Source organism: Colius striatus, chromosome 5 (genome assembly GCF_028858725.1).
Source record: "Colius striatus isolate bColStr4 chromosome 5, bColStr4.1.hap1, whole genome shotgun sequence".
In the NCBI taxonomy this organism is placed as follows: domain Eukaryota; kingdom Metazoa; phylum Chordata; class Aves; order Coliiformes; family Coliidae; genus Colius; species Colius striatus.
In genome coordinates this window covers 12,863,077-12,878,967 of record NC_084763.1, presented here as the reverse complement: position 1 = coordinate 12,878,967, position 15,891 = coordinate 12,863,077, and the positions used below count along the sequence as shown (strand labels likewise).

Below are 15,891 nucleotides of genomic sequence, written 5' to 3'. Positions count from 1 at the left end.
CAGTGATGGGAAAGCACTTCACTACACTTCAGTGTATCAGATCTTGCAGAACTGCATGCTTGTTGTGATACAGGAAGGTATCATGGTCATTTTTGTGTCAGCCTCCCTCTTTAGGCACACCTATGCAATGTATAGGAAAGAAGGAATGTATCCTGACTTCAAATTCACAGCTGTTTTGTGGTAAATTTCCACAGCTGTGACCAGAAACTGGATGACCTTGTTAGTAGGACAGCCACAAAGTAGCCACAAAGTTTGGTTTTGATTATAACGTCTGTTTTTCTTCTTCTTGAAGTCTGTTGCTTAAAATTTGATGTGCTCATGTAATTGCAATGTAGTTCACTGCCCTGCTTTACCTCTGGTGAAGGGAGTTTGAGACTTTGCAGAGGAGGAGAAGAGAAAAAGAGAGAGACAGACTGACAGACAGACACAGAAGCCCACAGTACGGAAAAGTAAAGAGTATTACCGATGCGTTTTTTCTATCATTGTGTATGAGTTATTGAATGTTTAAGCAGAAGTATGACATACTTTTTCTAACCCTTACCCCCCATAGAACTACTCAACTAAAAAGATAACCTGCATAAGTCTTACATGCATTCATCTTTTTCTTTTTTCCTTCCCTACTTTGTTTTAAAATAAAAAAATCTCCAACAGTAAATACAAATCAGATTGACGCCAGTGGTGTAGGCTTTCATTTCTCAGTAAGTAGATGGAAGAGAGAAGTTCATAATTTGCTTACACTTCTATAAATCCAAGATTTTTTGGAAGTGACTTTTGATTTGGAAAATGTGAGGGAATGGGGCAGGCATCTTGCATTCTTCTGGCATCTGGATTTTGGAAGTGTTGAGCATCCCTTGTCTAAAATACAGCCCCTTTAAGGTATCTTAAAGGAAACATGATGCAAATTAAGGCCTTTGAAACCGCTCATTGCTTTTGAAAAATGTGATTGTTGGTCTTAGTAATTCTGGACTCTCGAAATGGTGTCTTTAAGGTCTTGTTTACTGCCTCTGGGCATGAGTTTTACAGTTGCTGAGCTGCACTGGTGCCATCTTGGTGTGCATTTCTAAGTACTGCATCATTTGGTGCTGCTGCTCACCTTTCCTCATGGCTAGAAATGGCTCGGGATCTGTGGCAATGTTGGTTACCCACCCGCCCTGGTTTAGAACACTGACCAAGGAATCTTTGTGCATGACAATGAACAAAATGAGGATGAGGCCCAGTGTGCTGCTGAGGTGGGATCCTGGACACATCGAGCATGAAGGCCCTGGGTGCACCATGGGGCTGGGAAGGTGGAGCGTGAGCATCTGACAGGACGCGTAAGTTGGTGTGGTTCTGTGAAACCAACGTGAGCTTGTGGTGGGGCCAGCAAGGAGACATGCAACTGCTGGTGAAGGCAGAGGGACGCCGTGCAGTCTGAGGGGGCTCAGAATCTAGGAATTCTTCACACATCCTGTATTCAAAAGTTGTTGAACAAAGCACATTAAAAACTTTGGGAAGAGGAGCAGGAATCCAGGTCTCCCCAAGAGTGTGTGCTTCATGCCAGCAAAGTTCTAAGCTTTGATTTATTTTTCTTCTTTTTGGCCCACAACATCAACTTTATTGTCAAGTAGCCTGAATGGTTTCTGAAACGCAGAGAAAGACCTGCCACCTTCTGTTCTCTTCCAATCCTTCTGATCTTTTCAGATCAGAAAAATCATCCAGGCTGCCCTGTGACAGTATCTTGTATGTGAGTGACGTTAAACCCAGCCAGGTCATGCTGCCTTAAGAAGAACTCTCCAGAAACAGTTGGAGAGAATTATTTGAAGGCAGCTCTCTGAACCATTTAAAAAAATCCCCCTGATGGCTGAACCGTTGTTACCCTGTCTGCGTACTCCTCTGAGCTGTGCCAGCCATTCCTCTGGTCCCTCGTGATATCCTTTTCATTTCCATCTGAGATGTTTGAAGTTTGGAGGCGGAGAGAATGAAGTGCAGGTTGACAGGCTCTGTAGGAAATTCCTAGTACCTCAGATTCAATCCTTGCTGCTGAGCACAGAGCAAAAGAGAGATATTAAAGAAATAAGGATTCCTCCCTTCCTTAAAACATCTCTCTATCTTGTGTCTTTACGCGTCTGCTGCTGGTGTGAGTTTTCTAGTAAGAACCAGTAGCTAAGGTGATGTCTCTCTCCTCTGCTGTGCCCTACAAGTTGGCTTGCTTGCAAGTTGAACGAAAGTTGCCAATGCCTGTCTTAACATCCTCCTTCTAGAGGATGTTAAAGCAAATGTAGATAAAGAAGATATCTCTATGAGGTAAAATCTGTCCTTTTGATGGAAACCCTTTTGTTTATACAGAGAGGACAATAGCAAATATGCTTAACATTTAAGCACTTACACTGTACTGGTGCAAGACACGTCACTGCAAGATAATTAAACTAGAATTTTTATCTGTTAAAGCAGAGTTGTTTCTGTCCTTTTGTTAACAAGGTATTTTGCCATTGGGGAGGCATGATAAATTTTTGTGTTGCTCTCTTTGGGGCAGAGGAAGCAAAGGAGGTATGAGTGAGTAAAAATAGCCTATTAACATAGCTGTCTTTTCCCATCTTTGGAGAGACTGAGTGGAGAATATTGCTAAACTTGAGTGGATACATGTGAACTGCATTAAAGTGCAAGTTGTTGATATACATATTGAGGCTCCTACAGTCTCTTTCCAACTTGGGGCCAAAGGTGAGTCTTCAGCATCTGAGTTCCTGAGTCTCTAATCAGTGGCACCTTAACAGCTTCTTACTGAGATAAAAATATATTCAGATTACAGCAGTTCCTCCCTGTCTTTCCTGAACTGTTTGAGAGGGATCTCCAGTGCTCTTGCTTTGGATAGGTTTAAAAATTGTTTGGTGCAGATGCACATATGACTGCAGTGACAGAGCAGTGATGGGCAGGATCGACATCTCTGAGCTGACGTCTTAAGCCAGTCATGCCTTGTGGCCGAATTGTAAGTTTGTCTTTTTACCATGTAAGATCTGAATAATATTACCAAAGGTTTGAACCTGGACTTACAAAGCTAGGTATTGATCTGCATGCTTAAACACCTAGAAAGGAAAAAAACCCAACATGTATTTTCAAAGTTGCCTTGTGCTTGGAGCTTCCAGTGAAGTGAGTCCACTTATTTTTTTTCTTTTAAACTGATTGAGACGAAGGGTGAAGATGTCCTAGGCATTAACCACTCACAGAGAAATGAAATTCTTTGTCCAAATTGTTTCTATGTTGTGTTTGTTGATCTTGGTGAATTTGCTAGCACCTTCAGGATGGTGCCGTCTAGTGTTTGAAGTACATGGGATGAACTCACTGTGTATAAATGGAAGCAAAACATGCCGGGGTACAGTAAAGGAGGCATTGTTTCAGCCCCATGTATGACATTGTAATTGTATGTTTTTTAATGAACAGACCAGAGTAGTTACACTTAGTAATGTTTGTTCACTAAAAAGGAAAAGGGGTGTTAAATCATTGTGTTCTTTGATGAATGGCTTGTAGACTGAAGAATAAATTGAACAAACTGGCATAGAGCTCAGTGAACATGAAATCAGCTATTAGAAGAAAGCTTGTGAACAAATTCTGAGCCTGATATGCATCTTTTGATTAATGTCCTATCAATCATCCATAGTGGCTACCTTAGCTAAGTCTTGCTGTAATCATTCATGGCTGCTTACAGGAACACTAACAGGGAGTGTAGAGCTGCAATAACTGAATATTATTACTGATTTCTTCCTAACTCTTGCTGTGAACAATTACTGTTTTCACTACATTTCTGCCTCCCTTTATTAAAAAGAATACAATGCAAAATGAAAAGAGAGTTCCTCAAAGACCGGTAAAATTCTCCCAGGGTATTCTTAATGATATTCTGTCCTAAATGGGTAAAGTATTGTAATGCAGAGCTCTCACCAAGAATAATAGTAATGTAATCACATTGAAGCTGTCTCTTTATGGATTGTAGTCAAACAGACAAAATGTATAGTCAGATTAATGAACACAGGATTTCTGTAGAATTATTGCTTAAAACGGTTGAAATGATTTTAGCTCTTTTTGTATCTCAGTATTTTCAGTTAATGCACTTATCAGCAATAGCAATTAAGACTCCAGACTGTAAATTTGGATAAAATCCACCCTTTTGACATTAGAAGAAGCCTTGATTCTTAAAGGGTATTGTTCTTGCACCTCTCTCTTTCAAGACCTAATGTTTTAAATTTGTATGGTTCTTTTGAACTGTCGTGGTTCAGTGTTTTTTTAAGGAAAAAACCCAATTAATTTACTTTTTCTTATTTAAAAAAACCCACAAAAAATTTAGGATTGTAAGTTATTGGCAAATGTTTAAATGAGAATCCCGTGATCCTGTGAGTGAAGATTTCGTTCCACACCGTTTGTTTCTCGAGTGTGACACAAAGAATGCTTTGGCACTACCCACAAAATAGGTCCTTAGATGGCAGTGTAATTTCCTCCAAAGTCACTGTAGTCTGGGAAATACGGTGAAGTAATGAAGTGATGACAGGTATTAACATGCATAATGGGCTTTAATAGACATTTAATGTTGTTTAACTGGAAGAAAGAGAAGTGCTTTCCCATTGGAATATTTCTACATTGAAACCCATTGATCACCAATTTCAGAGGGGAAAGGTTAATCCATCAGTTTCTGTAACCAAACGGTACTGATGGAAATTCTTTAGGTGACATTCTGGATGAACTGAGCTTTCCATCTTTGCAAACAAATGAGTGATATGACAAGCCTGGTGTTCAGAACACATTTAACCAATTGATTTTCTCTCCTCTTGTAATAAGATCTAGAGACATATGAAAGAGCGTAGCATGAGCCAAGATTAAAGGAACTGCTCCGTACCCACGAACATAGGGAACTGCATTATCAATAAAAGTACTATAAAGCATGTAGGCACCCATTCTTTTTCTTTATATAAAGTTTGTTATTGCAATAAATAGCTGTTATTGAACTGCTTGCCTTTTATTTCAGTTTTTTATGAATTTTGTTTCGGTTGGCTTTCTCTGCTTTCCTGGTAAAAGTTAGGAAAAAATGTGATGTTTTCTTACAGTATCATTTTTGCACTCACTAGTAAATCCCAGCCAACTCTGGATGTTTAACCAGAATTTATCATCCTTTGGGACACAAAGAAAGATACAAGAGAGAGAGGGAGGGTCCTGCCTTTAGTTAATGTAAATATATCAAATATATTTTAAAGTTTTACTCTGTATGGTTCCATCTGTAATGACCCTCATCTTTTTCCTGCCTCTTCCCTCCTTTTTCTCCCAAATTCAGCCCTGCTCTGAGTTTCACCTACCCTCCTACACCGGTATCCCTCCAGCAAATGCATCAGCAAATTATAAGTCGTCAGCAAACCCTAGGTTCAGCCTTTGGACACAGCCCTCCACTCATCCATCCTGCTCCAACTTTCCCTACCCAGCGACCTATTCCTGGCATCCCCAGTGTACTGAACCCTGTCCAGGTCAGCTCTGGACCTTCTGAGTCCACACAGGTGAGGACAGCAAAAGAAACCTTTAAATCCCATTAATTTAAAAATGAAATAAATGACATTGTCTCGATGGCAGTTAATCACCACTGTCACTGAGACCCTTCGATAACAGTTTTCTTGCAGCTATAGCATTTGCCATCCCTTTATTAATAAATCACAGGAGGATATCCACGGTTCCTGATTGGTAGGGTGCTTTTTACTCCTCATAAATATTTCAGTGTGCTGTAGAAGCTTCTCATTTCAAACTGTCCCTCCTGGATCTTAGACAGAAACTTAGTAAAGGTAGAGAGTTAAGAAAAAGGGGAAAACACACATCAAAACGTTACAATTTTAAAGATTAGCAGCTTCGCCTCCAAATCAGGCTGACTGTAATATGCACAGGTGTGAGTAACTCAATCTGTGAGCAACAGAGGAAGCCAAAGATAGTACAAAGCTTTGAAGATTCTTCTCTGATTTGTGTGAAATTTGACTTAGTGAGTTTGAATTAATTATTTCAAGGAACCAAAATGTGCTCTGAAAAGCCGGAGTCGTACAGCAATGAATTGGGCCCGTAATGTGGAGTTTATCACAGTTCGTGGTTCTCCTGTTATTAACTAGTGCTGTCTGTTTCCAGATGACCTGGGATAGGCTATTTATCAGTCTGAGAGCTGTTTATCTCATGGCTAGCTTTTACAAATGTCGAAGCAGAACATGCTGCTGTAGGAAGCATATTGATTTTTTGTGGGCTCCATGCAAGTTCAGGTATCTCTAAAAGATCTTTGGATTCCTACAAGATCCATTTGCAAGTGTAGATAATGGTGTCCAGTCTCACACAGCAAGAGAAAAAACAGATTCTGGCCTGTTTATGTCTGTTTGTATTTTTGTATTTTGACTTGGGAGAATCCAGGACTTCATATAAGGGTTTTTTGGCCGAGTCTCACACTGGTGTTCCGTTTTCCTTCCTATCCACCACTAAAATGGGAAATGCAGTAAAAGAGCTGAGATCTTGTGTGCAGATGTTAAGTGTTAAACCTTTCCTTCAAGTATGAAATAAATAAATCTTTCTCTTGTGTTTATTTGAAGGGTTCACAGTCATTTTGCTTTTCAAATTGCCTTTCTGAAGTCACTGTTATGTGGAAAAACAAGTTCTCCCCTGCCCCTCTCTGGCCTGAATAGCAAGGAATCACATCAGATGTCCTCCTTTGTGTTCTCTCCCTGCTGCATTACAAAGCTGAGTGATGCAGCTCTTCCACAAGTTAATGCTATGTAATTGAAGTACAACGTAATTGCATATCCAATATAATTAACAGTGTAGCTTCTCCAAATAAAGTTGCTGAACAGATGCTTCATATTTTTGTTTGGAGCTACATATTTATCACAGTCTAATTTTGTCTTCTTTTTGGGGAAAAAAACCAAACCCAAAACATCACCTACCTGCAGCAGAATAAACCCACAAGCGAATCTGCAGTGAGCAGCACTGGAGATCCCATGCACAACAAGCGCTCCAAGATGAAGCCTGAGGAGGACCTCCCCAGCCCAGGAGCAGGCAGCCTGCAGGTATGACACTCAGGTTGCAGTCATAAGCTTTTCATCTCTCTGCCAGAGGGAACATGCACTTTGCCTGTAGCATGTTTTCAGGCTTCCTGCACTCCTGCGGCCCTTTGTATAGTACAGACACAGGCAGCCTCAGCTCACAGTTAGCAAGGGCAAAGCGTGAGCGGTGAGGGGCTGCTGGGGTAAGGGATCTCTTGCAGAACAAGGGCAGGGAAGAAGGAGGCTGATGGAAAGGCCCTTCTTAATCGATAAGACAGTGCTCAACCCTCTGTTTGCTGTGGAAATGTGAACAAGAGACATTCAGGTCTTTATTGAGGGTGTGTTTCTGTTCAGAAAAATATTTGACTTTTACCACTGAACTGCATTGAGGCCTCAGTGTGAGGCTCCAGTTTCATTTCCTATACTTTCTATACCAGTTAATGCCACTGGTTTTAGTAGAGAGGCTCCTGGTTTACAGTGACCCGGGGGAGCTGAAAATCAGAGACTCGATCTTGTGAATGAATCCATGAAAACAAAGCAGAGATCTGTCTAAATCCTTCAGCAGGTTTGAAAGAGAAAAATAGCATGAGTGCATAATCTGAACCAAATATTTATGCTGCCATCTGACTGCTACCCTCAGCAAATAACAAGCTTGGGATAATGAGGCACCTTGAGGAACTGAAGGTGGAAAGTCAAAAACCGAAATACTCTCTTCCCTGGCTCACCCCTTTCATGCACATGTTATGGGCAAGAACAGACCAACAAGTGGTCTGAAAATTGACAGTCTGCTCTTGGAAAAGGTTTTAGTGTGCAAAACTGTCACTGGAGTAACAATGAAAACACACTGGTGTCACTGGTGATGCAGTTTGTGTCTCACCCTAGTAGTAAAGTCAAATTCCAATTAATTCAACTATATGGAATAGTACCTTTTCCACTACTGGTTTCACTGAAGAGTAAGAGCCAAGTGTACAAATAAAAAACTACTTAAATACAGGAAGAAGGATGCCAAGCTTTTGTTATTTGCTTCTGGTTTAAATGTAAAGGAATTAAAAAAAAAATTGTAGAAGTTCTCTGCAGTGAGTACTTCCAAGGAGTACAAAAATACTTTACTTATATAGCCTGCAGATGGATTCTGGCTTACCAGGAGTATTTTGGGCTTCTGTGTTTTGTAAAATGGAGTAACATGGTGAACTGTGAGCAAAACGATCCCCCTCATACCCCCATCATATTTCTTTTAATGCTGAAGTAATTCCCTTTTCTTCCTCATTGGTTTCAGAATTTCCTCTCCCCTCTCTTCACCCTTGTTTTTTTGACTCTCTCCAGGAGCAGCCAGAAGGAATGACCCTGGTAAAAGAGGAAGGGGACAAAGATGAAAGCAAACAGGAGCCTGAAGTGGTCTATGAGACAAACTGCCACTGGGAAGGCTGTTCCCGGGAGTTTGACACGCAGGAACAGCTAGTGCATGTAAGTTAATGGTATTCAGGAACTGAGTTTTAAAACTACGTGACCTTTTTCATGGGTGTCAGGTTCTCTGACCCTGTGCTGAGTCAAGTTTCTTAGCTAACAGCGCTGCAAACTGGAGAGGGGTTTATGAGTTTCTGAGAATAAAGAAAACTCGGAGCCACAGTGCTTGACCTGTTCAGTCAGCTAAAGCTTAGTGTAAAATTCAATAAAGTCTTCAATAGAGATTGTAATGGCTCTGATCCTGTAAGCCAGCAAATGCTATTTTGAGTTAGAGGCTTTGATAGTTATTGAGTAATAGTAAGCTGGACATGAATTATTATTAACCTTTAGCCAACTTTGATTTTTTCTCCCCAAAGGGACTGTAACAGTAGAAATGGGTGAGGGAAATTCTTCCCCTTCCCTAAGGGGAGGTTTGATATCAGTGTACAGTTGTGTACAAACTGAAGGGAGTTATTTGGTTAAATACATAGAGACTGAGTTATTTCAGTCTTTTTAGCCAAAGCAAACTCTGTGATCTTTCTCATGCTACACTAAATACTAGTCGTGTCTGCCTTGTGGTTTCTTCCTCTCTACCACCTCTTCAAAATAAGTGATTTTTACTGTTTTGCAACACCTCTCTCAATTACCAGCCTCATAGAACATAGCAAAAGCTCTGGAAAAAAAAAAATGGAACTCCTAGCATAAATTAGAGAAGAAGATCTTCAGCACATCATCACTATGTCAGGGTCATATTTATTGTCTTTAATACTTTCCTGGAGATCATGCAGAGTCTATTGCACAATGTGCCCATTACTACTGAAATAGCTTGTTGGAAAATGTTTTCTTTTTCTTTCCAAAGAAAACCAATTTAAAAACTTCACCATATTTTCCCAAACACTATGCAAAATGGTAAACTGGTGCTGCAAAACTGACTTCAGGAAAGCAACACCAACTTTGACTTCCTGGAGTGTGTGAGCCTCTTGGTGTTGTTCATCAAGATGTATTTTCAGTTTTTTGTTATTATTAGGTAGTAATAGCACCACTAACAACAATAATAATAAATGAAAGACTGTAAAACACTAAAGTAATGGCAAAACTGTGACATTTTAAAAGAATCCTTTGGACATATTTCACACAAGTAATTACTTAACACTTTTAATAGGCCAAAATGAAATGTGAGGAGAGACTCTTTGGGTATCACAGTATCTTTTGGGGAAGAAATGCCATATGAACGGCTGCTGCAAAGGGTTGAACACATTTAAAAGATCAAGTGTTGGTCTTGTAATTGATTCCGTGCAAACAGACTCGTTGACATCATCTGGGGCTCTGCACAGGCACAGTCTCTCTATCTGCCTGTTGTAAGGCCAAAGCTTTCTGATATATAGCAAACCTTTCTGCATATTCAGAAATTATCCCAGCAAAGATCATAAATAATTTACACCCAAATATATGAAATAAAAGAGAAATTCAGAACAAAGGGGCCCTTGGTAATGAAAAACAAAGAAGAGGATTTTTTGACATTTCCGATGTACAATTTAATTCCATTCCACTATGCCTGTTAGCTAATAGCTAATGTTTTGTTGTATAAGGTGAGTTAAATAGACAGTGTGATAGTTTGGCTGTTTAGGGGTTTTTGCTAAATACATTTGTGGTTTCTGGTGTGGTTTTTACAGTATATCTGACTGTGTTATAAGGCTCAGCAGCAAGACTCCTCTGAAAAAAGGCATATTTATTATGTTTCTGCATGTTGGCACCATCTGAAATGGGCTTTTCTAGACAAAAAAAGGAATATGAAAGATTTTTCTATGATATGAGGAGTTCTTTTTGTCAGGGATCAGGATTCAGATGTTATGATGGCATTTAAGATTAGGAGGTGCAAGTCCTGACTCGATACCCTGAAGACAATAAATTCATCATTGCAACCATCACATTCAAGTAGCACAAATCACACCATAAAAGTCAGTGTGACTCAGTGGTGGGGCTCTGGTCTGTGATTTCTTTTGCTGCTCTGACAGAGCCCTGCTGTGGGGACTTGAGTGTGTTATTTCTGTCCAGAATTGCAAAGGGCTTTAGACATCTAACATTCTTTGAAAGGCTGGCCCTTCACCCCAGTCTGTCCCACATTTTGTCTGCCCTTGATTGCCACAGATGTACATTTGCAGAAGCCGGGGAAATGAAGTCTGTGTCCCAGTAGTGTCTCAGGAGAGGACAGTCCTGGTTTTGCTTAGGTATGTGACTCACAACAGAAAGTGTTCAGTCCCTGAAGAGCAGTTTGGTCCTTGCAAATCTCTCCACTGATGTGGCTCCTGCATGCCTCCTACCCAAATGCTGATAGGTAAATCTGAGTAGACACAGATTGCATAACTGTCCTTTCCTCAGTGTCTTTGCACTGAGTGAGCTCCTGTCTTGACGTGTGTGTGCATGTACCTGAACTAGGCACAAGTGTATGTCTCAGTGGTATGAGTACATCCTTTACTCAGTAATATTTACATTGCAGTAGCAGCAGGAGACATCAAGCCAGAGTCCTGTGATGCCAGATGCTGTTCCAATGCAAGAGAAAGAATCACAGCATGGTAGGAGTTGGAAGGGACCTCTAAAGATCATCTAGTCAAACTGTCCCTTTAAAGCAGGTCCGCCTAGATCAAGAACGATCCTGATCTGGCCATGGGGTCTTCACCCTGCAGCTCAGGGCCATGTACATGGATGCTGTCTGGAGGTATCTGAGCTGGCTTGTGTGCAGGTGAGACTGTAGCTGGATCAGGCTATTAACCCTCAAATCTTGCAGCAGGGCTCTGCCTCTCACGGCTACACATGCTGCTGCTCTGCAGGCTCACTGGCAGACAGGTAATAATCATCAAAGCAGGGGCAACTAGCGTAGATAAAGGCAATAAAAGCTGAAATTGCCCAGCAAGACTCATCCAGATAACATCTGCTGGCTTCCCCATATTCCCTGGCACTCTGAGAGGATGATAAGCATGAACTGCAGTCACATGTTCAGAAGTTGGATGGGTGTAATACAGCAGTACACACGTATATACTACATCTTGTTATGTACATATACCTACTTGCCCAAATAGCCAAGTGAACTGTACAGTGAAACTCAGACTGAACTATACAGACTTTCACAAAGGATTGCAAGAAACCCTTTCTCTGTCACTCAATTCAAGGAGTACATGGTATGTAGTGTATAATCAGTAGAAGGGAAAATGCATTTGTATATTTGACTTGGAAGGATTTAGAGATTATTCTTACACCCCTATAACTCTCTAAACGAGTTCCCTGGGCTTTGGAAGTTCAGTTGGGAAGAAAAAAATTGTAAAATGCAGCACTTCAGGAAAAAAGAAGACCTAAAAAGCACTTTTGTACATCTTGTACATAAGGCTGAATTTTCAGCACCTCTGCAGGCTAGCAGTAAGTCTTCAAATTAATGGATTTGAGGTTTCTATTCAGGAGAATAAACTTATTGTATGTAGCCATACTTAATAGTAAGATATTGTGCCCAAAACATACAGTAGCACAAAACAGGCTATTGCCAGACACTGCAGCCAGAAACACTGGATTTGTGGAGGAAATGCAGCGTTTAGGGAAAAGATGGAGGTATGTTTCTGGCTGTTTCCTAAAGGGTTAGATACCTTGGTGTGAATTGTAGTCACGCCGGGTTAAGCAGAGCTCAGGAGAGCTTTTCCACAGTACTCAGTTCACATTACAGATGACATTGCTCCTATGATATAGAGGGTGCATATATGCATGTGTTTTGAAAGAGGTAAATAAGAATTTGTGCATCTTCTGCTCTTTCTACCACATGAGGATAGTTTTATTATCTTTTGGGGAATGATGAGACCTGATTTACTTAGAAATCAACTGTAGGTGAATCAAATTCTAGCAATATCTGCATTACAAAGTTATGTGTGATACAGCATGTATGAAATGGTAAATACAAATGTGGTCTGTATCTGAATATGTGGTATAGCTTTAGAGCAGAAGTTGCAATCTTGGGCACAATAATCAGCCTTTGATGGCATTTTTCTGCATTTCTTTCTGTAGCAAAGTCCCGCTGTTATTACTGTAAAATCTGGGCACTAGTGAATGTGTGCTTAGACCACAAGAGGCAATGTTTTCTGACTGAGTTTATGAACAGAACCTGCTATGAATAAATAACTGAAAAACGACATAAAAGAATCATTATAGACCCACCCAGAAGGGGTTTGACACTGAAATGGTTTTGGAGCGGGAGCTCTCGTTTTGAAGCGATATGTACCACTTAGGATTCAGCATGGTTAAATTTCTGTGATGCATACACCAAAAGGCAAGGTGTTAAGCCATTCAGATGCTCTGCTTTATTTATAGCACCTATCCATCCCTCTCCCACCCCCCCTTTCTTACAGTTAATAGAAAGATTCATGATTCTTCATGGTTGTCTATCTAGCGCCTGACAGGACCGACTGCCCTGCTAAAGCAAGTCACTATCTATAATTGATATCCTTCTATGGAATAGGGTACCGGCTGCAATTGAAGGGTTTTGCTGAAAGCTCTTAAATCCTGACAAGTTGTGCCCTTGTTCTGGTTCAGTCACTGAGCTGCAGTGTTGGGATCCCAGGGTGACTGGGAGTTGGTGCCCAAGGGGTGTGCGTGTTGTGCATTAGCAAATCACAAAGTTGGAGAGCTACGGTAGAGCCGCCCCTGCTTTCATCTGCCACATAGTCCTCTTTGCTGCTGCACTCATGAAAAGATTGCTTACATTACTGTTTGAACGTGTGTATTAGAGGTTTCTTTCTTTCCCATTCTTTCCTTAAAAAAAAAAAACCCTTATTTATTTTAAAGCCTCAGTTTGCTGCTGGGGTCTTTATCATTCCACTGTTTAATTAATTTCTCTGCCCAGCGAGATACTATAATTGGGCTTAGCTGAGCTCAAGTTTGTTTTAAATATGTGATAAATGCACTTGAGTGCCCAGAAGCTAATAAGATATTGTATATTTTTATAAATCTGCTTTTTGTTGCAGTTTGTCTCTTTTCCCCTCGACAGAAATCAGTTTAAGAATAAAATATTGCAAAAGGGTTAGGCACTAAAGATAAAAGTTTGTTTAAGAAAATTATCCTTCAAGGAGATGACTGAAGTTATTGTTAAATATTAATACAATGGCACTCAGAAAAGCACAGTGCTGCCTGTTTCTCATCCCCCTTGCTGTGTAGCCTTGATGATAATTATTTTTTATTCAAAAACATGCTTGAAGAACTGTAGAGCTATTTTTTTGTGTGTGTTTTCTCCTTAATTGTATAGCAATGAAATTCTCTCATTGTTGTTACATTTGATAAGATGAGATTAGAAAGCCCTAAACTGATAGTGATGGCTTATGTTCAGGATATAATTTGCTGAGGTCTTACTGCCCTGGTAACTGGATCGCTCCCTCGACAGTCCCGGGGGCAACTGCTGAAGTGCTCCACCACACTCCCTTATCACTCCAGAGGAAAGTTCTTTGTGTTTCTTAGGTACTCAATATTCCCAAGGTAACCAGGATGCATTGAGGATACCCAGAATGTGAAGTTCCCTGACTTTTCTTCATGTTTTTGCCCCTCTATCCTGTAGAAGAGGGTGGGTTCAGCTCTGATCGACAGAAATTGGCCAGTGATCCAGAGACCTGCATGAAATGTGGCTCTGGTTTTGCAGCATCTGTCATGATATCACAGAATGACAGAATGGGAAGGGATCTCTAGAGCTCATCCAGTCCAACCCCTTGCTAAAACAGGTTCACTTCCATCAGGTCACACAAGAATGCCTTGCAGGCAGGCTTAGAAACCTCCAGAGATGGAGACTCCACACCCTCCCTGGGCAGTGCTCCCTCTCCCTCATAGCAAAGGAGTTTTTCCTTAAGTGGAACTTTCTGTGTTCCAGCTGAATGAGGTGACTTAATCAGTGACATGTACTTTGGAACACGTGTCTGAGACTGTGTCTGATTGAGAGGTGAGGAACCCAACCGGTCTTTGAAGTTGTAGACCTCTTTGGAGTGGCTCATTTTGGATGCCCAGAATTAAGGACACTCGAAGTCAAGAGACTCGAAAGTCCTGCTCACTCTTCTACCATGCTTGTCCTCTGGCTTCTCCCTTGACTCTTCTTCCGTAGGAGAACAATCAGTAAGAACTGGAGAGAGCGTCACCTCTCTTCTCTAAAAAAAGATGCAGTCACAGCAGCAGAATAAGCCGGATATAGCAGTTTCCCCAAGCAATACTTGCAGTGATAGAGCTGTAAAAAACTCCAAGAGTCAGACACTACTTGCAGGAGGAGAAACTACCCTGTGAGCAAACAGCCCCAAGCTGCCACAGCCATGTGGGTAGGTGCTTACATCTGAAAGGAGGCAGCTCCATCTGCCCCAAAAGACAGGTTATCCTTTGTGTATTCGGGTTTCTTGCCTCTGGGCACCAGAGGTGTGCTTTCGAGCTGGTTGTGACACAGATGCAGTCCTAGCTATGTGAAGTGCCTTCACAGTCCCAAAGGGATGTAAATACACATCCCGTTCTGCACGCAACTCTAAATACATACAGGGATTTATTTACTTTTTAGTTCTTCTTTGCAGAGGCAGTTTTCAGTGTATTTTCATTATAGTTTTATTTGGCTCTAGTGCAGTAACACAGAGAGACTTCAGCCCATTCGCAGGCTCATTGTGCGTGGCAGTGACAGCTACTGCCCTGAAAGGTTCAGAAATGTTTCCTTTAAATTGAAAAGAGTAAGGAATAGATAAGAACATGAAATCCATTATAGTAATCATTTTTTTCCCTGACAAAAGGAGAATGTTATATGTACAACAGCAAAGGGGTTTTTGTTGGTGGTTTTATTCTATTTTGTCTCATCTTATTTTTTACTCACTGTGATCTGGATCCTAATCCATATTTGGAGAAGCAATGCTGTGGACAAAAGAAACCATTCTTCAAGTGAGACAAGCCCAGGGCTAGGGCTGAAGATTGGGACAAGATGGAGAAAGCAGAGAGTTATTTCAGAGGCAAGCAAGTGCCATGGGAAGATTTCTTCCAGTTTGTGCATCCTCTCAGTATATTTGACCTTCATAACTGTGAGGGAACAAGGGGAGGAGAGAGGGAGGAGAAATTGTAGCAAATAATCATGCGAGACATCTGTCCATAAGTTTTTCTATTTCGAAATCTCTTCCTTACTGCTTCTTTAAAGGCTGAGCTATAATTAAGGCACCGATTTACTGTGCTGGATTATAGGCTGCCCATAGTTTTGAACTGTGACATCATTTATAGGCCAGCAATTCATTACATGGCATAAGAAAGCTAGTAAACAGACCTGTGCTCTTAAGTGCACGTTCATTCTCTCTCAGTTTCCTTCTGCATACCTAACGCTGGCTTGTTTAAAAAAAGCAAGTCTTTAAACTCCTATCAAAGGTAACTATGTAAGTGCTGTCAGATTTTCAGGCAAAGT

The 15,891-nt window shown here is 40.9% G+C and overlaps 1 protein-coding gene across 1 annotated transcript in view; it reads left to right on the top strand.

Moving 5' to 3' along the window:
* The window catches only part of GLI3 (GLI family zinc finger 3), a 208,131-nt gene that overhangs the window by 160,266 nt on the left and 31,974 nt on the right, over positions 1-15,891 (top strand). The window contains exons 8-10 of the mRNA XM_061996474.1: positions 5,291-5,507; positions 6,924-7,040; positions 8,340-8,480. Coding sequence (XP_061852458.1) covers positions 5,291-5,507; positions 6,924-7,040; positions 8,340-8,480 — 475 coding nt within the window. The remainder of the gene's footprint in view (positions 1-5,290; positions 5,508-6,923; positions 7,041-8,339; positions 8,481-15,891) is intronic.